At 39.2% G+C, this 22022-nt stretch overlaps 1 protein-coding gene across 1 annotated transcript in view; it reads right to left on the reverse strand.

The window, feature by feature from the left end:
- LOC110454451 (zinc finger CCCH domain-containing protein 18-like) overlaps window positions 1-21951 on the reverse strand; it is a 33121-nt gene extending 11170 nt beyond the window's left edge. Inside the window, exons 1-13 of the mRNA XM_021503954.1 lie at window positions 21790-21951; window positions 18363-20678; window positions 17994-18035; window positions 17372-17513; window positions 16601-16683; window positions 15799-15882; window positions 14328-14479; window positions 10080-10242; window positions 7728-7792; window positions 5965-6093; window positions 5152-5253; window positions 3894-3992; window positions 1078-1173 (exon numbers count right to left, since the gene is read on the reverse strand). Of these exons, the coding sequence (XP_021359629.1) occupies window positions 1078-1173; window positions 3894-3992; window positions 5152-5253; window positions 5965-6093; window positions 7728-7792; window positions 10080-10242; window positions 14328-14479; window positions 15799-15882; window positions 16601-16683; window positions 17372-17513; window positions 17994-18035; window positions 18363-20657 (3452 nt within the window). The 5' untranslated portion in view covers window positions 20658-20678; window positions 21790-21951. The remainder of the gene's footprint in view (window positions 1-1077; window positions 1174-3893; window positions 3993-5151; window positions 5254-5964; window positions 6094-7727; window positions 7793-10079; window positions 10243-14327; window positions 14480-15798; window positions 15883-16600; window positions 16684-17371; window positions 17514-17993; window positions 18036-18362; window positions 20679-21789) is intronic.
- Window positions 21952-22022: the final 71 nt, after the last annotated feature.

Consider the following 22022-nt stretch of genomic DNA (forward strand, 5'->3'; position numbering starts at 1 on the left):
AACAAACTTGGTAGCCCTTCACCCAAGCACGCTACTGGCCAAATATCATATCCCTGGGCAGTTTGGTTATCGAGAAGAAGATGTTTAAAGTTTTTAACATATTTGACCCCTGTGATCTTGAATATAGGTGAAGGTCATTCATTTGAACAAACTTGGTAGCCCTTCACCCAAGCACGCTACTGGCCAAATATCATATCCCTGGGCAGTTTGGTTATTCAGAAGAAGTTGTTTAAAGGTTTTTTAAGACAATTGACCCCTGTGACCTTGAATATAAGTGAAGGTCATTCGTTTTAACAAACTTGGTAGCCCTTCACCCAAGCACGCTACTGGCCAAATATCATATCCCTGGGCAGTTTGGTTATCGAGAAGAAGATGTTTAAAGGTTTTAACATATTTGACCCCTGTGACCTTGAAAATGGGTGAAGCTCATTAATTTTAACAAACTTTGTAGCCCTTCATCCCAGTTTGCTTCTGACCAAATATCGACACCCTAGGCCTTTCGGTTATTAAGAAGAAGTCGTTTAAAGTAAAATATTGACACCGTACGACGGACGGACGACGGACGCCTCACCACGGCATAAGCTAACTTGGCACTTCGTGCCAGGTGAGCTAAAAACAATCAAAAGGTCATTTTTCCTGAAACAGCACATATAAGGTAGTTATCAGAGTTCTACTTACTTAGCTCTGTCTCCAGGACCAGAGACTTTTCTGTCAACAGGAGGAGCCGGAGCCCGTTTTACTGGACCTTTATTGTTTTACTGGACCTTTATTAGGTATCAGAGTTCTACTTACTTGGCTCTGTTTCCAGGGCCAGAGACTTTTCTGTCAACAGGAGGAGCCGGAGCCCGTTTTACTGGACCTTTATTAGGTGTCTGAGTTCTACTTACTTAGCTCTGTCTCCAGGACCAGAGACTTTTATGTCAACAGCAGGAGCCGGAGCCCGTTTTCCTGGACCTTTATTAGGTATCAGAGTTTTACTTACTTGGCTCTGTTCCCAGGACCAGAGACTTTTATGTCAACAGCAGGAGCCGGAGCCCGTTTTCCTGGACCTTTATTAGGTGTTAGAGTTCTACTTACTTGTCTCTGTCCCCAGGGCCAGAGACTTTTCTTTCAACAGGAGGAGCCGGAGCCCGTTTTACTGGACCTTTATTAGGTGACCTGGACTTTGATGACCTGAAGTACAAAATACAATTAAGAGGAATCGTCGTGAAAATGGGACCGATGAACATGTGTTCGACATCTTATTCTAAATGTAACGGCTAACAGTGGCTGTTACGACGCACACCACACCAGACTAAAGGTGAACCTGTCTAAATGTAACGGCTAACAGTGGCTGTTACGACGCACACCACACCACACTAATGGTGAACCTGTCTAAATGTAACGGCTAACAGTGGCTGTGACGACCCACACCTCACCAGACTAATGGTGAACCTGTCTAAATGTAACGGCTAACAGTAGCTGTTATGACGCACACCTCACCAGACTAATGGTGAACCTGTCTAAATGTAACGGCTAACAGTGGCTGTTACGACGCACACCACACCAGACTAAAGGTGAACCTGTCTAAATGTAACGGCTAACAGTGGCTGTGACGACCCACACCTCACCAGACCAATGGTGAACCTGTCTAAATGTAACGGCTAACAATGGCTGTTACGACGCACACCTCACCAGACTAATGGTGAACCTGGCTAAATGTAACGGCTAACAGTGGCTGTCACGACACACACCTCACCAGACCAATGGTGAACCTGTCTAAATGTAACGGCTAACAGTGGCTGTCACGACACACACCTCACCAGACCAATGGTGAACCTGTCTAAATGAACGGCTAACAGTGGCTGTTACGACGCACACCTCACCAGACCAATGGGGAACCTGTCTAAATGTAACGGCTAACAGTGGCTGTGACGACCCACACCTCACCAGACCAATGGTGAACCTGTCTAAATGAACGGCTAACAGTGGCTGTTACGACGCACACCTCACCAGACCAATGGGGAACCTGTCTAAATGTAACGGCTAACAGTGGCTGTCACGACACACACCTCACCAGACCAATGGTGAACCTGTCTAAATGTAACGGCTAACAGTGGCTGTGACCACGCACACCTCACCAGACCAATGGTGAACCTGTCTAAATGTAACGGCTAACAGTGGCTGTTACGACACACATCTCACCAGAATAATGGTGAACCTGTCTAAATGTAACGGCTAATAGTGGCTGTTACGACGCACACCTCACCAGACTAATGGTGAACCTGAAGATAAGCTGTTTTCCATTCTTTTATCATATCACAGTTCTTTACCTCTGTACATGTATGAAAAATGTATATTAACTTAGGAATTTGTTAAGATTTTTACATAACTGTGTGAAAATACATGAGAATAAAAGTATACGGTGATCAAAATTGTCATCCAAGTTGAACTTTCTGTGGGTCATACCAGGAGCCTGGGGAGGAGGACTTTCTGTGGGTCATACAGAATAAAAGTATACGGTGATCAAAATTGTCCTCCAAGTTGAACTTTCTGTGGGTCATACCAGTAGCCTTGGGAGGAGGACTTTCTGTGGGTCATCCCAGGAGCCTGGAGGGGAGGACTTTCTTTGGGTCATACCAGGAGCCTGGGGGGGAGGACTTTCTGTGGGTCATCCCAGGAGCCTGGGGAGGAGGATTTTCTGTGGGTCATACCAGGAGCCTGGAGAGGAGGACTTTCTGTGGGTCATACCACGTAACTGTGTGAAAATACATGAGAATAAAAGTATACGGTGATCAAAATTGTCATCCAAGTTGAACTCTCTGTGGGTCATACCAGGAGCCTGGGGAGGTGGATTTTCTGTGGGTCATACCAGGAGCCTTGAGGGGAGGACTTTCTGTGGGTCATACCACGTAACTGTGTGAAAATACATGAGAATAAAAGTATACGGAGATCAAAATTGTCCTCCAAGTTGAACTTTCTGTGGGTCATACCAGTAGCCTTGGGAGGAGGACTTTCTGTGGGTCATACCACGTAACTGTGTGAAAATACATGAGAATAAAAGTATACTGTGATCAAAATTGTCATCCAAGTTGAACTCTCTGTGGGTCATACCAGGAGCCTGGAGAGGAGGACTTTCTGTGGGTCATACAGAATAAAAGTATACGGTGATCAAAATTGTCCTCCAAGTTGAACTTTCTGTGGGTCATACCAGTAGCCTTGGGAGGAGGACTTTCTGTGGGTCATACGTGGAGCCTGGGGAGGAGGACTTTCTGTGTGTCATACCAGGAGCCTGGAGAGGAGGACTTTCTGTGTGTCATACCAGGAGCCTGGAGAGGAGGACTTTCTGTGGGTCATACGTGGAGCCTGGGGAGGAGGACTTTCTGTGTGTCATACCAGGAGCCTGGAGAGGAGGACTTTCTGTGGGTCATACGTGGAGCCTGGGGAGGAGGACTTTCTGTGGCTCATACCAGGAGCCTGGAGGTGAGGACTTTCTGTGGGTCATACCAGGCGCCTGGGGAGGAGGACTTTCTGTGGGTCTTACCTGGAGCCTGGGGAGGAGGACTTTCTGTGTGTCATACCAGGAGCCTGGAGAGGAGGACTTTCTGGGGGTCATACCAGGAGCCTGGAGGGGAGGACTTTCTTTGGGTCATACCAGGAGCCTGGGGGGGAGGACTTTCTGTGGGTCATACCAGGCGCCTGGGGAGGAGGACTTTCTGTGGGTCTTACCTGGAGCCTGGGGAGGAGGACTTTCTGTGGGGCATACCAGGAGCCTGGGGAGGAGGATTTTCTGTGGGTCATACCAGGAGCCTGGGGAAGAGGACTTTCTGTGGGTCTTACCTGGAGCCTGGGGAGGAGGACTTTCTGTGGGTCTTACCTGGAGCCTGGAGGGGAGGACTTTCTGTGGGTCTTACCTGGAGCCTGGAGAGGAGGACCTGCTCGCTGATGTGTGACTACTATATGAACTGTATGATGAAGATCTTGACCGTGATCGTGAAGAACCTGAAAATGAACTGGAAAAAAAATAATATATAGAAATGTGTTCCATCAGCAACAGTTTTGACAGGCAAAAAATATCTGTAGTGAAAAAATATCTATGGAAAATTAACATTGATGGAAGAACCATATTGGGGATGACACTCTGCAACGATATACTGTGGAATCATAATCTTCCGATCAGTAGCTCTAGAGTATTGTAGACAAGACTACGAGCAATTGTTTCCACTTCATTCCCTGACAAGTGTATTATACCGGTAATTACTATGCGTCTCCTGATATTATTTTGTAATGCACAAAGGGCAATAACTTTGTAAATATTCATTGAATCAGTGGATACATACACAACTGCAAGTACACAAATATTTTTCAACAATAAATAACAACAAGAATTCCACGGGAGTGGATGTGTCGCCTGCTCAGCACCTTTAGTAAGTGTTTTGGCTTGAGTTATCACGTAAACAGATATGCCAAATGCAGAAAGTTGAAACTAAACAGAAAAACCCGTAATCTATGTTGAACAGTATTGTTTCTAGCATTACCGTACAAAATTGGAAAGGAATTAATTAAAATATAAAAAAGTTCTTACATTTACTACACAATGCCCTTATTTGGCAATAAATGGGGCANGGAATAGGTCACTTGAGCAAAGCTCAGGTGACCTAAAAATGCACATTAACTTCTGAAATCATACTTGTCCGAGCTATATTGGTATGCAATATGTGGACCAAGTTTTAGTTCAATCAACCAAAGGGAACTGAAGTTATCGCACAAAAACCTTGTTTCAGACGACACAACCGATGCCGACAAAGTAACACCTATATGTCGCCTTGCGTTGCAGGCGACACAACAATTGAGATGTATCTGTTATGAATGCTGCCATATTGCCAATGTATCAACAAAACTGAGGAATGGAAACTGACGATCCTACATTGGACAAGACTTTTGGTTATAAATGTTGAACACCTAACAAACTTAAGGATACTTTAACCCTTTCACCACCATAGACCCTAATAGACTCATCCCCATAAATACAAGGTAGAGTCTACTGAAGTTATCTAGGGGTGAATACATGGTAGAGTCTACTGAAGTTATCTAGGGATGAATACATGGTAGAGTCTACTGAAGTTATCTAGGGATGAAATGGTTGACAGCTGATGACGTGTGACTTGTTACCTAGATGAGAATGAGGAGGAGTAACTGTGGGATCGCCGGGCTCTCCGCCGTCCTCGGGAATGACTGCGGGACGTTCTAGGTTTCCTTTTTGGAGACTTTGACCTGTAAATAGGATTATTGTGTAAAGACAAATCACTATTCTGGTGTTAAGACATCACAATCACAGATTGTACATTGAGCACATCAACAATTTTATAAAGCACAAACATTCACAGGAATCAAATCAAAACAGATAGTGACATGATGAGGTTTTTTAGCAAAACAAAATGGTGTAATAAATTGTTGTTCAGACGAGATTTTATTTTCCCAATTTTCGACTATATTTACATTTTTGCACTGCAACCCACTTTATGAACATTACCAGCAGAATTGTATTTCATTTGAGTATGAAAGCAAAAACTCTTGTGACGTATCAAGTAGTTTACTTATGACTTCATAGATTAACCTTGTTCAATGAGACTCTTGTCACTTCGCTTTGGATAACATGGAGAATGTCCCTGTGTCAAATGCTCAAATAACTACGATTAATTATTGGCGCCAATTTTATTTAAATAGGCCTTTTCCGCCAATGTCATTTAAAGGAGGTTGCATATACAAAACGCAGTTAATAAATGAATTATTCAAGAACAAATAAATAAAATCTTACAATTGTTCTATTTGGGTATTAATAAAGCGCAGTTCAATCCTTATTTGTTTTCAGATTTCAAACTTGGGCAGATATATTCTTATAATATAATATTTTTTTTTAATAGCATTTCAATCTATAGTATGAGAAGAGAAAGAGGTGAGGAGAGAAATAATTGTTATTGTCACCTTCTCCAGGGGTCGTGCCACGAGTCGGCTGGCCGGGGTCGGGGCTGGTGATGTTGGTGCTGAATCGGTGGCTCAGGCCGTTCACCTTCCCACTCTCCTCGTCGTCTATTATCACGGTGACGATCAAACCTGTGGCAAGTAAAACAGTTGGATAGTACAACAACACAAAGCAAACTTATAAAACATACTGTTGGATTATTTTTTTTATTTTTGGTGAAAGATCTTGTAAATTGGTTTGATATTGGTTTTATATTGTTAAACGCCCTATCAACAGCTAAGGTCATATAAGGATGTGATCTTGTTAACATCTTGTAAATAAAATCACAAGTGTAGGAAAACAGAAAACAGAAAACAGTTCTCACAAGTACCAATATGTTACCTTAACTTTCTTTGTTTTATACATTGGCTTCTAATTTTCAACAAAGTGTGTTGAATATTTTCAATAACCCTTTCACCACTGTAGACCACAATGGACTCATCCAAATCAATGCATGGTAGAGTCTACTTAAGTTACATAGGGGTGAAAGGGTTAAAGTACACCAATTAAATCAAAATCAGACAGCACGTAAATCATCAGAAAATCTACGCCAAATGTAGGATTTATACAAACCATTGCTGATGATGAGCATAGAGACACTTAAATGATCTATATAGGAGCAACTTGTAACATATATTTAGATATCCTCAGTTTATGTTGTTGTCGCATCATTTTTGAGATTGACATTTGTGTTTCTACAAATATCATTGGTTGCCCAATTATCCTGTGCATTCAATGTTCTGTTACTATACTATACTGAACTATACCCTACATTGGTGCCTATTCAAATTTGCTATAGAACACAAGTCAGTATATTTGTCAAAAGTGGTGAGATGCAAACTGGAAATAATTCCAAAATGTATTTTCCAATCAGAGGGAAAGAGAGTTATTAGCTGTACATTCACTAAGGCACTGACATGAGTTGTAAGAAATAATTGGTAGAGAAAAATATATACTGGTTTTACACATATATCACAGCTCAATTTTGACTGATGAGAGTGTGTGACCCAGGTTGACATGTTCTACCTGTCCCCTGAATATGTATATAGAAAATATTGATAATGACTGATATCTACCTATAGAAGTTTGGTCAATGGGACAAGGGAGACAATTCATCCAAAATAAAGACTTTTATTTTCCTTCTCCAGTTCTTATCAAATAAAACAAATAAAAGTGGCCTGTTCATGCCAATCAACCGCTTTATCTGTTTATTATAATCCTTAAAAGGTTCTGTCAAAATTACATCAAACCATTAGGTCTGTCTCTATTTCACAAACAAAAAAATCTGGTCCAACAGTTTGGAACGTGACAAACGAAAATTGCAAAGGTGTCAGGCATTTATAGCATAAATTGTCCACACCAGGAGGGAAACATTTAAATTAGACTTTGTCTCAGGTGACCTAGTTTTGCTGTTACAGTAAGTCGAAATTCTGAACAGGTGCAAAAGAACACCTGGTTGTGAGTAAATATGGCAGGTTTAATGATACCATTTAACTTCAATTGTCTTCAAGTTAAAAAAAAAACGTTCGTTGGTTTTTGATGATTTGAAAATAATCTGAGCAAAAACTGATGATATCAGACAGAAATAAATTTGTACGTTTAACATATTAGGTGCAAATTAAATAATCTCAGTACACTCTTATGACAGACCAGCAATTTTTGAATCCCCATATATTAACTTGCAGATTTTAGAAGAATTTGAAACTAATGTAACATTATTACAAACCTTTCTATGTGATGCTGAGGTGGTGGAGATAAATGCCTTGGTGAATACTTTTCTCTCTCTCGTACCTGAAACAAATTCAACAGTTCTAAATCTCTCTCTCGTACCTGAAACAAATTAAACAATTCTAAATCTCTCTCTCATACCTGAAACAAATTAAACAGTTCTAAATCTCTCTCTCGTACCTGAAACAATTTAAACAGTTCTAAATCTCTCTCTCATACCTGAAACAAATTAAACAGTTCTAAATCTTATGACAGATCAGTATAGTAATACAATGGTACATTATATTGCACATTTTCTGTCTACTACCCAGGTATTTACCTGTACTTTTTACATGTAGTGGGTTAACCCTTTCACCACTGTAGACCATAATGGACTCATCCATATCAATGCATGGTAGAGTCTACTAAAGTAACATAGGGGTGAAATGGTTACAACAGTCATGAAGTGGTGTAGTAGAAATGACGTTGGCCTGTGTAGTGTTATTAGACTCACGTAGTATCCTGACGGGGTGACGTTGGTTTGTAGGGAGTTACTGTTGTAAATCATGTTATTTTACCATGTACATATGTGAGCTATACCTGTAGGTTTTATTTTGAATACTTTAATTTGCCATTGACAAGAACATCATTCAATACTAATATTCTCAACTTCTCTAAAGAATTTCATGAAGAATTCACTTGAAAAAATATGACTCCTGTGATTTAGAGATGTGAACTCTGTTACTATACTCACATAGGGGTCTGGAGTACTCTGTTACTATACTCACATAGGGGTCTGAAGTACTCTGTCCCTATACTCACATAGGGGTCTGAAGTACTCTGTCCCTATACTCACATAGGGGTCTGAAGTACTCTGTCACTATACTCACATAAGGGTCTGAAGTACTCTCTGTTACTATACTCACATAGGGGTCTGGAGTGCTCTGTTACTTTGCTCACATAGGGGTCTGGAGTACTCTGTTACTTTACACACATAGGGGTCTGGAGTACTCTGTTACTTTACACACATAGGGGTCTGGAGTACTCTGTTACTTTACTCACATAGGGGTTTGGTGTACTCTGTTACTATACTCACATAGGGGTCTGGAGGGGGGTGACAAGTTACTATACTCACATAGGGGTCTGGAGTGCTCTGTTACTTTGCTCACATAGGGGTCTGGAGTACTCTGTTACTTTACACACATAGGGGTCTGGAGTACTCTGTTACTTTACACACATAGGGGTCTGGAGTACTCTGTTACTATACTCACATAGGGGTCTGAAGTACTCTGTCACTATACTCACATAGGGGTCTGAAGTACTCTCTGTTACTATACTCACATAGGGGTCTGGAGTACTCTGTTACTATACTCACATAGGGGTCTGGAGTACTCTGTTACTATACTCACATAGGGGTCTGGAGTACTCTGTTACTATACTCACATAGGGGTCTGGAGTACTCTGTTACTATACTCACATAGGGGTCTGGAGTACTCTGTTACTATACTCACATAGGGGTCTGGAGTACTCTGTTACTATACTCACATAGGGGTCTGGAGTACTCTGTTACTATACTCACATAGGGGTCTGGAGTACTCTGTTACTATACTCACATAGGGGTCTGGAGTACTCTGTTACTATACTCACATAGGGGTCTGGAGTACTCTGTTACTATACTCACATAGGGGTCTGGAGTACTCTGTTACTATACTCACATAGGGGTCTGGAGTACTCTGTTACTATACTCACATAGGGGTCTGGAGTACTCTGTTACTATACTCACATAGGGGTCTGGAGTACTCTGTTACTATACTCACATAGGGGTCTGGAGTACTCTGTTACTATACTCACATAGGGGTCTGGAGTACTCTGTTACTATACTCACATAGGGGTCTGGAGTACTCTGTTACTATACTCACATAGGGGTCTGGAGTACTCTGTTACTATACTCACATAGGGGTCTGGAGTACTCTGTTACTATACTCACATAGGGGTCTGGAGTACTCTGTTACTATACTCACATAGGGGTCTGGAGTACTCTGTTACTATACTCACATAGGGGTCTGGAGTACTCTGTTACTATACTCACATAGGGGTCTGGAGTACTCTGTTACTATACTCACATAGGGGTCTGGAGTACTCTGTTACTATACTCACATAGGGGTCTGGAGGGGGTGACGAGTACTCTGTTACTATACTCACATAAGGGTCTGGAGGGGGTGACGAGTACTCTGTTACTTTACTCACATAGGGGTTTGGAGTACTCTGTTACTATACTCACATAAGGGTCTGGAGGGAGTGACGAGTACTCTGTTACTATACTCACATAGGGGTCTGGAAGGAGTGACGAGTACTCTGTTACTATACTCACATAGGGGTCTGGAGGGGGTCGATGATGCTGTGGCTGCATGGCAGGCTGTATCCATTCCGGTTCCCGTGACCAGCGAACCTCAAAGTTCTCGTACTGCCCTGACTGCCAGTTATGATGCTGGCGTTGGTGCTGGTACGGTTTGTCATAGTACTCGTCATCATATCTGTTGATGTGAATATTGATATTGGTGATGTGAATATTGATATTGGTGATTTAATTATTGTTATTGGTGATTTGATTATTGAAATTGGTGATTTAATTATTGATATTGGTGATTTAATTATTGATATTTGTGTTTTGGTGATTTAATTATTGATATTTGTGATTTAATTATTGATATTGGTGATTTAATTATTGATACTGGTGATTTAATTATTGATATTGGTGATTTAATTATTGATATTGGTGATTTGATTATTGATATTGGTGATTTGATCATTGATATTGGTGATTTAATTATTGATATTGGTGATTTGATTATTGATATTGGTGATTTAATTATTGATATTGGTGATTTGATTATTGATATTGGTGATTTGATTATTGATATTGGTGATTTAATTATTGATACTGGTGATTTGATTATTGATATTGATGATTTGATCATAGAAATTGGTGATTTGACAACAGATATTGGTAATACAGTGTCACCAAAACCGATTTGACGACAAAAATTAGCAACACATCTTTGAAATCCACGGGTTTGTCTCGCGCTACACATATCTTCTCCATACCCTTGGAATACGTTATGACAAAATCAAATGTACACAATTAGCTATTTAATTTTGATTTAGGTATGAAACACCTGACCAATCACTAGACTGATACCTGTCCTTTAAAGATTACAGAAGAGCGATATATGATTGACTTCAGAGCTGGTCAATTTTACAGCTACCCTGCTGGGCGTTTCTTTAAATGTTCATCCATCTTCTTTTATTATATACATGTTGGCATGTACAGACCCTTCATTTCTGCCAGGGCATATTTCAAGGGTGAAGAGAAAACGTGTGTATCGAGCGGAGAATCTTTGGATTTTGAAGATGTTAGTAACTGTGTCATTGATATTGATTTGACAACAGAAGTGGTAACAGACACCATACAACAGAAAGTGGTAACAGACACCATACAACAGAAAGTGGTAACAGACACCATACAACAGAAAGTGGTAACAGACACCATACAACAGAAAGTGCTAACAGACACCATACAACAGAAAGTGCTAACAGACACCATACAACAGAAGTGGTAACAGACACTTTACAACAGAAACTGCTAACAGACACTATACAACAGAAGTGGTAACAGACACCATACAACAGAAAGTGCAAACAGACACTATACAACAAAAAGTGCTAACAGACACTATACAACAGAAAGTGCTAACAGACACTATATACCAGAAAGTGGTAACAGACACTATACAACAGAAAGTGGTAATAGACACCATACAACAGAAAGTGCCAACAGACACTATACAACAGGAAGTGCTACCAGACACTATACAACAGAAAGTGCTAACGGACACTATACAACAGAAAGTGGTAATAGACACCATACAACAGAAAGGGCTAACAGACACTATATAACAGAAAGTGTTAACAGACACTATACAACAGAAAGTGGTAATAGACACCATACAACAGAAAGTGCCAACAGACACTTTACAACAGAAAGTGGTGACAGACACTTTACAACAGAAAGTGCTAACAAACACTATATAACAGAAAGTGCTAACAGACACTATATACCAGAAAGTGCTAAAAGACACTATACAACAGAAAGTGCTAACGGACACTATACAACAGAAAGTGGTAATAGACACCATACAACAGAAAGGGCTAACAGACACTATATAACAGAAAGTGCTAACAGACACCATACAACAGAAAGAGCTAACAGACACTATACAACAGAAAGTTCTAACAGACACTATACAACAGAAAGTGGTAATAGACACCACACAACAGAAAGTGCTAACAGACACTATTCAACAGAAAGTGCTAACAGACACTATAAACCAGAAAGTGCTAACAGACACTATACAATAGAAAGTGCTAACAGACACTATACAACGGAAAGTGCTAACAGACACTATACAACAAAAAGTGCTAACAGACACTTTACAACAAAAAGTGCTAACAGACACTATACAACAAACAGTGCTAACAGACACTTTACAACAGAAAGTGTTAACAGACACTATACAACAGAAAGTGGTAATAGACACCATACAACAGAAAGGGCTAACAGACACTATATAACAGAAAGTGCTAACAGACACTATACCACCATACAACAGAAGTGGTAACAGACACTTTACAACAGAAACTGCTAACAGACACTATACAACAGAAGTGGTAACAGACACCATACAAAAGAAAGTGCTAACAGACACTATACAACAAACAGTGCTAACAGACACTTTACAACAGAAAGTGCTAAAAGACACTTTACAACAAAAAGTGCTAACAGACACTATACAACAGGAAGTGCTACCAGACACTATACAACAGAAAGTGCTAACGGACACTATACAACAGAAAGTGGTAATAGACACCATACAACAGAAAGTGCCAACAGACACTATACAACAGGAAGTGCTAACAGACACTATACAACAGAAGTGGTAACAGACACCATACAAAAGAAAGTGCTAACAGACACTATACAACAGGAAGTGCTACCAGACACTATACAACAGAAAGTGCTAACAAACACTATACAACAGAAAGTGCTGACAGACACTATACAACAGAAAGTGGTGACAGACACTTTACAACAGAAAGTGCTAACAAACACTATACAACAGAAAGTGCTGACAGACACTATATAACAGAAAGTGGTGACAGACACTATACGACAGAAAGTGCTAACAGACACTATATAACAGAAAGTGTTAACAGACACTATACAACAGAAAGTGCCAACAGACACTATACAACAGGAAGTGCTAACAGACACTTTACAACAGAAAGTGCAAACAGACACTTTACAACAGAAAGTGCTAACAGACGCTATTCAACAGAAAGTGCTAACAGACACTATACCACCATACAACAGAAGTGGTAACAGACACCATACAAAAGAAAGTGCTAACAGACACTATACAACGGAAAGTGCTAACAGACACTATACAACAAAAAGTGGTAACAGACACTATACAACAGAAAGTGGTAATAGACACCACACAACAGAAAGTGCTAACAGACACTATAAACCAGAAAGTGCTAACAGACACTATACAATAGAAAGTGCTAACAGACACTATACAACGGAAAGTGCTAACAGACACTATACAACAGGAAGTGCTACCAGACACTATACAACAGAAAGTGCTAACGGACACTATACAACAGAAAGTGGTAATAGACGCCATACAACAGAAAGTGCTAACAGACACCATACAACAGAAAGGGATAACAGACACCATACAACAGAAAGTGCTAACCGACACTATACAACAGAAAGTGCTAACAAACACTATATAACAGAATGTGCTAACAGACACTATACAACAGAAAGTTCTAACAGACACTATACAACAGAAAGTGGAAATAGACACCATACAACAGAAAGTGCTAACCGACACTATACAACAGAAAGTGCTAACAAACACTATACAACAGAAAGTGCTGACAGACACTATATAACAGAAAGTGGTGACAGACACTATACGACAGAAAGTGCTAACAGACACTATACAATAGAAAGTGCTAACAGACACTATACAACAAACAGTGCTAACAGACACTTTACAACAGAAAGTGGTGACAGACACTATACGACAGAAAGTGCTAACAGACACTATATAACAGAAAGTGCTAACAGACACCATACAACAGAAGTGGTAACAGACACCATACAACAGAAAGTGATAACAGACACTATACAACAAAAAGTGCTAACAGACACTATACAACAGGAAGTGCTAACAGACACTCCATACAACAGAAAGTGCTAACAGACACTTTACAACAAAAAGTGCTAACAGACACTATACAACAAACAGTGCTAACAGACACTTTACAACAGAAAGTGGTGACAGACACTATACGACAGAAAGTGCTAACAGACACTATATAACAGAAAGTGTTAACAGACACTATACAACAGAAAGTGCCAACAGACACTTTACAACAGAAAGTGGTAACAGACACTATACGACAGAAAGTGCTAACAGACACTATACAACAGAAAGTGCTGACAGACACTATACAACTGAGAGTGCTAACAGACACTATGACTTACACCTGGTCATAGTAGGGATCTTTTGGTCCCTTGTCAAATTTAAGTCGGTCATTTTCTTTGTTGAATTCCCTGTCTTCCTCAATTGATAAATTCATTTTCTTGTCCTCAAAGTTTGCATCGGTTTCCTTCCTCTGACTAGCTTTTTTTACCATCTGAAATAAAAATATTGAATGCATTAAAAGACTGCACAAAGGGATAAAATCTTCTGAACTATTTTCTGTTCAGGACTTTTCATTGGATGAATAACATTAATTTTCCTATTGCACTTAATAAAGCACCTGGGCATTTAGAAAGCTTGGAACATTAGAAAGGTTGCAGAATTATCTAAATTTCTCAAAAAAATGTCCATAATAGACAACTTTTACAATAAGTTGGTAATTATAAAGAATGAATAAGAAGGGATAAGGCACTTGTGAGGTCAAGTATACAGAAATCCAAAACCTAATGTTTGTAGTATTGTAATGGAAACAAGCAGGGAAACTGTGAGACAAGGGAGACATACATCAACCCATACCTTAAGTAGCATAGGACAGCAATGTGCTCTAATACTGAACATTCATTTTAACCAATTCAGTTCACCCCAACTAAATGTTACATGACAAAATAATTTTCTTTCCATCAAACTTTTTTAAGAACAGGCACAGGGGCCTGAACAGCACTCCTAGTCTGTACTTATACCACCTAGAGTAGGATAAATGTACACAAGAGCCATAATAAATTAAGCTGAGAATGGACATATGGGTTAGTATGCAAGACTTCAAATGTCAACAAAATGCTCTGACTTAGGTCTAGATAGTAAACAATACCACAATCACAAATTCAACAAAATATGAGAAATTTTGCTTAGAAATCTACAGCAAGAATATTATGAGAAGTAAGCTTGTTTATATTGTTTTTGTATTGTGTAGGGCCAAAAGCATGTTCAACTTGATTTACTAAAGGCTAAGTAGTCAATTACAACACTGTATAACACTTAAAACTCAGAAAATTTAGTAAAACAATAGTGCTTATAGAACCCATATGGCAACTGAGACAAAGTTTCCTAGCAAATACACATTCGTTGTGGTAAGTATGGTAGGTATATTATCAAATACACATTCTTTGTGGTAAGTATGGTAGGTATATTATCAAATACACATTCTTTGTGGTATTAAAGTATGGTAGGTATATTATCAATTACAGGTAATACCACATGTGTGTTTATCTGAAGCCTCAGCTCGCACAAGTCCATTGCAAGAATTAATAAGTTCCACAAGATCTTTAGTCCAAGTGGAATATATCCTTCAAGCAATATACCAGTACAGTTCTTGCTACAGGGGTAATATAACATCTTGTATTATCATAATGTGAAATACACGACCTTGTATTTCATGGCCTTACAACAGGCTGTATCACTACAGTACAGTTAACCAGGTATTTAATAAAGTTGGTCATGTAATTTGGTCAAGAAAATCTGACTCGGTTATCTCACCTCCTTTGCATGTCTCAGGCCTCGCTCCCATGCTGACTCAGTTGGTGGGGCCATTGGAGGGGGAGGTAACTCTTCAAAAGGTCCCTACAACAAAAATCGAAAATCGCAAAATCTATACACAATTTATAAAGTATTGAGACATTCAAAGGCTGTAAAAATCCACCAGATAATCATTCAATCAAACAAAGCGGGATAATTGTTTTAATTTTTGAAGTAATGTAAATATTAACCTTAAGTGCACTAACAAAGAGTTGGTAAAATTAAAGCTTAAAAATTAAAGATGACAACATATAATTTGGAATTACCAGTACTGTGTTGTCATATTTGCGGTGGTAATTATATCTCTTTTGGTCTTAGCTCATGCTATATTAGCCATTTATTTGGTCAAATTTTACAACTTGCCATATTGATATGTATGTATATTAGACACAATATGTGTTTCTTAATTTCTAAAATGTAATATGAGAATTTATACTTTGCATGACATTTAATCAACTCACTAGTTTTACAATTACACATGTGATGTATTCTTGACTTTCGAAACCTGTGATACTATAATTTTACCTGTTTAACCTAATGTGTTTTATGTGTGTATGTGTTCTATGTATCATATTTTTTACGCAAGTTGTAAATATTGTATATTTTATGTCAACCACATGTGAGATGAGTCCTCGACTCAATATGTTATCAAATTTAAATAAAGTCTATTATTATCATATATATTGTGATTTACTGGGTGACCTTTGAGAATCTGCAGCCAGGCCTTGGCTTTTTCTCAAATGACTTTGAAACAAAAACTTACATCTCCCTGGTTCCATGGACCTTTTCCAAAGCCCTTTTTACCAGGACCATCATACCCAGGTCTGTCGATCAATCTGTAGTTTCCTGTTTGATGAAAATAGGTGTCATATACAATATGTACAACAAATCGTACCATATACATGCTCAATGTGATTACACCCATACAGATTGTCATGGTTAGTTTATATAGTTATTAATCGTGTGTTACCGAGCCAAAATTGAACTCCCCCTTCTTTAAGTTGAATGTAGAACTGTTGCAGAGCAAATAATAAACACAAGGGTATATTATTCCATGAGCCCCAAACATATATACCCGAGGCTAGTAGGTTTTAATTCAGGGCTAGTGAATATTTCCATGTTTTCTAAGAAAAATGTATCAGAAAAGTAGAATTTTGGAAAACTGGTCTATAAAACAGTTATCTATAAATCTGAAATTGTACATCCCTGCCTGATACACAAATAAATATAGAACTTAACATGAAAAACAGATGGATTTATTTTTGGTTTGATTTGTTTGTTTTTTACGTCCTATTAACAGCTATGGTCATTTAAAAACATGCCAGGATTTGGTGGTGGAGGAAAGCTGGAGGTCCCGAAGAAAAACCACCAACCTACGGCTAGTACCTGGCGTAGGTCTTGAACAGTGGCAAAGAGCTAGTGGTAGCAGAATGAAAGACGCCTTAACCACTTGGCCACCGCAGCGCAGATGCCTTTGTAGACCTGACCATCTGCACACAAAAAGTGGGATAACTTTCACCTATTGTCTCCTTACCTTTGTCATTGACACCCGGGTGGAGAAACCTGCAGTTGTTACCCCAGGTACACTGGCCGCGTGTGTAGAAGCGACAGATTGGTTTGACAAAAGGCTTTCGTGCTCCAGGTTCTTTTATCTCGCCTTCCTCGCAGTCCTCGTCCTTAAGAAAATAACACAAATGCCATTTTTTTTATGAATATCTCATTTTTGTTTAATTTGGGAAATGATTAAATCACGAAAAATAGAAGGAAAACTATTCATCACATATCAAATAATACTAGGTACCTACATTTATAGCAAGGAATAAATAAAGCACAAAAAAAAACCAAATTTACCAATTGCATCAGGCATATAAATTTATCTAATGGTCAATCAGGAAGAAACAAATTTATCATAATATAAATAAGGAAATAAAAGTGATGTCACATTTTTATGAAATGATAATTTTACTTTTGCTGAAACAAATTCCATTTCAGGAGTCAGAGAAAAATAATGAATTCCACTTTAGACACAGTTCGGACATGTAAGAAAATTATAGTTGGCCTGGGTTTAAATTTCTGTCTCGCCTCTTAAATGGGCAAAGATTCTATTTAACTTAGACAAGAAATACTTAATGTGAAGCTCCACGTATTGTACTTACATCATCAACCTCACCATCGTCCCGGTCTGAAAAGGCTTCTCCCTGAAACAAAAATTGCTAACAATGACATGCAAGAATTTTTACGTCGACTGTAAAACAAACATTTGTGTCAATCAAAGAGAAACGTTTAGTCAACTAATGTAACATTGATTATACTTATATGATATTATTGATAGAAAATAATGAAATTAATTTACATTATGTCTTATTCTGAACTTGAATCAGTGCTATGAATGCACTGTTAACTTACCATATGACAGGAGATAAGAATATCATCAGTGATCATTGTACCAGTACATTACAAGACAATTATGTGTTTAATTTGAGGGGTAAACATAGGGCAGCCATAGGCAGTATGAGGAAACTCACATCTTCTCGATTTCCATCGTCATCATTGCCTCTGCTATCATCCATTTTGTCCTTGTTGCTACCATCTGTTGACTTGGGAACGTCATCCATACCATCCTCATCGTAGTCCAGCTCGACATGATCCTCTGGAAGACTAGACTGAGATTTAAGCTGTCCTTCTCTGATCTTCTCCCGCAGATCTGTGAACTTTGGGCGTTCAGCTTGGACTTCCTCCTTCCTATTGACCACCCTGGTGTCCACCAGATTGTTGACAGGCACAGCCTCCTCCTGCTCCTCGTCACTGTACGACTCCTCCTCATCAGACACATCATTGTAGATGTTCTCTGTGTCCTCTTGTCTGGTAACCTCCTCCTCCTGCTCTTCCTCCGACACGGGCGACGTAGGATTGTGTTCTTCCTCCGACACGGGCGACGTAGGATTGTGTTCTTCCTCTGACACGGGCGACGTAGGATTGTCTGCTACTTCCTCAACCTCTCCTTCTTCCTCGTCCATGTCACTCTCAGGGGAATCTATGTCTTCTGTCTCTTCTGGAGAATCAATATCCTCTGGTTCTACATCCTTATCTGCAGTGTCATCCTTTTGTGTAACGGACATGCTGGAATCTTCTTTGACATGACTAGGAGCCTCCTTTTCTAGGTCCAAACAATTCCAGTCATCATCCTTGTCGCTGTCACCTTGTTCTACGTTGAACTGGCCAACAGAGTTCTGAGGCTGTCTTTGGTCTCCTGAACTGTCCATCAACTGTTCTTGAGACTCTGTATCACCTTCAGCTGATCCTCCAATATTATGCACATTATCACTTTCATCGTCACTCATTGGTACGGATTCACTTTCATCATCCTTTTCATCTTTATAAATCTTCATTTCTTCATTTTTCACATCATCCTCATCATTAATTTCTCCATCAGAACTAGCAGTTTCATCCTGGCCTGCATTTGCAATATTACTGTCATCTTCATCGTCGTCAATTTCTCCCTCGGAACTTCGGTCGTTTTCTTGGTCTATATTAGTAGATTCTTGAGACACATCCTCTAATTGTTCATTGTTTATATCAGTCTCCATGACATTGTCGTTTGCATCGCCTGTATCCATTTCCTCTTCCTCCATCACTGGTGTGTCATCATTATCTACAAGATCTTTACATAATGTATCGTTATCATTAGATTGTTCAGGCGAAGCAGCACTTTCATCACAGTCATCAAAGTCCTTTAATTTTTCCTTATCTTCGTTTTCATCATACAATGATGAACCTATAGAATCACCCTCTGTATCACTAATGTCCTCATTCTCATTACAACCTTCTCCTTCTTCACCAGGCTGAACATCTTTATCATTGCTATGATCATCACCTGGGAAATTACTTGTTATCAAGTTTGTATCATCCTCTTGGCCCACTGCCTGACTTGATGTATCAACTGTAGTAGAATCAGGAACAATATCACTGTTTTCCTGTGCAACATTACTTTCTAGCCCTGGTAAAGATTCTGAGACGCTGTCTTCCTCTTCTAACTTTCCACCAGAATCTGCTTCCTTCTTCCATAATTCTTCAAAAGTCTCCTTGTCAAGTACATGTGTCTCTTCTTGGCTTACATCATCCTCATCTCCGTCTAACTCTTTTATGTCATCTACACTGAAATCGTCCTCATCAATTTCCTCAATTTCCTTGTCGCCTGTTTTGACATCAGTGTCACTAGGACTTTCTTGGTCATGACTTTCCTCATCCAATTCTTTACCACCATCCTCATGCATATCATCTTGACTGGAGGCTTCGTTATATTCTGCGTTTTCCCCGTCATTTCCTTCCTCTTCTTCATCACCCTCAATAGAGCCATCATCTACTCTTTCCTCTTCTTGGAAATCTTCCTGGCTTGAAACATCGTCTACATTTCTTTCCTCTGAAACATCAACATTTCTATTTTCTAGCACTTCTTCCTGACTCTCAGCATCTTCCTCTGCATCATTTTCCTGACTCTCAACATCCTGATCAGATTCTGGATTTTTCTCACTTTCACTTACTTCAGAGCCTTCATTATCATTTTTCTCAGATAACTGATCAATTTTTTCATCCACTCTACCTGCAGGTGACATTGCTTCATCGCTTTCCTTCACCCGTGTACCATCCTGGTTTTCTAATGTGGATGAAACTGCTTCTTCAACGTCACTGTGACTTTCTCCTCCAGATGAACAGGAGTCTTCTTTATCACTTGCCTCTTCCACAAAATTATCTTGTTGGTCTGAAGGTCCATCTTCTTCCTCTTCTTTGTTCACTAATGCTGCTTCATCCCCTACATCCATCCTTCACGGTTTCTGCTCGATCTGTAATACAAAGATATCTTAATAACAAAACAGTTGACACATTGTATGATTTTTGCATTTTTAAGTGAAGAATATTAAATTATGTAAAACTAATCAATTATTCATGTTCATGTATAGTATTTTTAGAATTATATGGGTGTAGATTTCCACTGGCCAGGAGGGCCTGTAAGATATTATGTCAGATCTAATGAAAAATCAATTTCAGAATTTACTATGAAAATATAGATGAGCTGGTAGAATTGTACACCTCCGAGTTATCACCTCAGAAATCACAGTCCAGTTCAGCTACATTCCTCCCTCATTTCACAAAGTAATTGCCCTCAAAGACAAACAAGACCCTATTCCACCTCTAGATCTGTAAGTATATTTAGTTGGAAGCCAAATTTAACAAGAAAGGGCAAATGCAGCAGCCAGACTTGGATTTGAATCTGGTACCTCCAAACGCTTGACCTACTAGTCCAGTTCGGCTACACATTCTTTCCACATACCACATGTACACTGATGATGAAACGTTATTCCCAGAAGATCGTGTGCTTGCATGCGATCTGACTTAATCAGCACTTTAAAAAACCATATTACAAACAAAGTAAATTGTACACACCCTCCTCCAACCCTTGAACCAAACTTGGAATCAAGGTATTTCAGTTCTTCACTAATAGAATACACTGCTCTAGGAAGTTGATGCATGTGAAAGGTAGGTCACTAAGTGATGTTGTAAAAATGCTTAAATTGTTCGTGATATCTTAATTTGTTGAGTGTTACATAGTCGTATGTGGTCGTTTGCTAATGAAGCCAGTAAAAGATCAATAATATTGCAGAGAAAATCGTGAAACTGTGCCATGTCCATGTGCAGTTTCCTAATCCATCATGGTCATAATATTTACTTTCACGCACACTAACAATCAGCGAAAAAACCCTCAAATAATGCGGATACAAAAAGTATATCAACATTCATCACATTGAGTCGTTGTCAATTTCATATTGATAGTCATTAACACATTAGTTACAAAATAGCGATTCAGCAATAGAAAATCCATTATGCACAGCAAAAATATGATGGAAACCTCTTGGAATAAAGCCGGGTGAACATGAATGATTGTCTTCATTATACCTGGACGAAAGCGATCAATCCAGATCGCACGGCTGCATCAGGATAAGCAGTTGAACCATGAATGATTTAAACAAACGTCTGGTAATGGTTTCGTTTCAATTTCAAGAAAAAAGTATCTGTAAGTTGTAACGGTAATCACACTTCATCCAATAGACGCCGCCATTGCTATAATTTCATTGGCAGGGCGAGGTCATATGACATTGAGTTCATTCGATTATCTCTGGACTTTTCAT

This window comes from Mizuhopecten yessoensis, unplaced genomic scaffold (assembly GCF_002113885.1).
Source record: "Mizuhopecten yessoensis strain PY_sf001 unplaced genomic scaffold, ASM211388v2 scaffold7857, whole genome shotgun sequence".
Taxonomy (NCBI): Eukaryota; Metazoa; Mollusca; class Bivalvia; order Pectinida; family Pectinidae; genus Mizuhopecten; species Mizuhopecten yessoensis.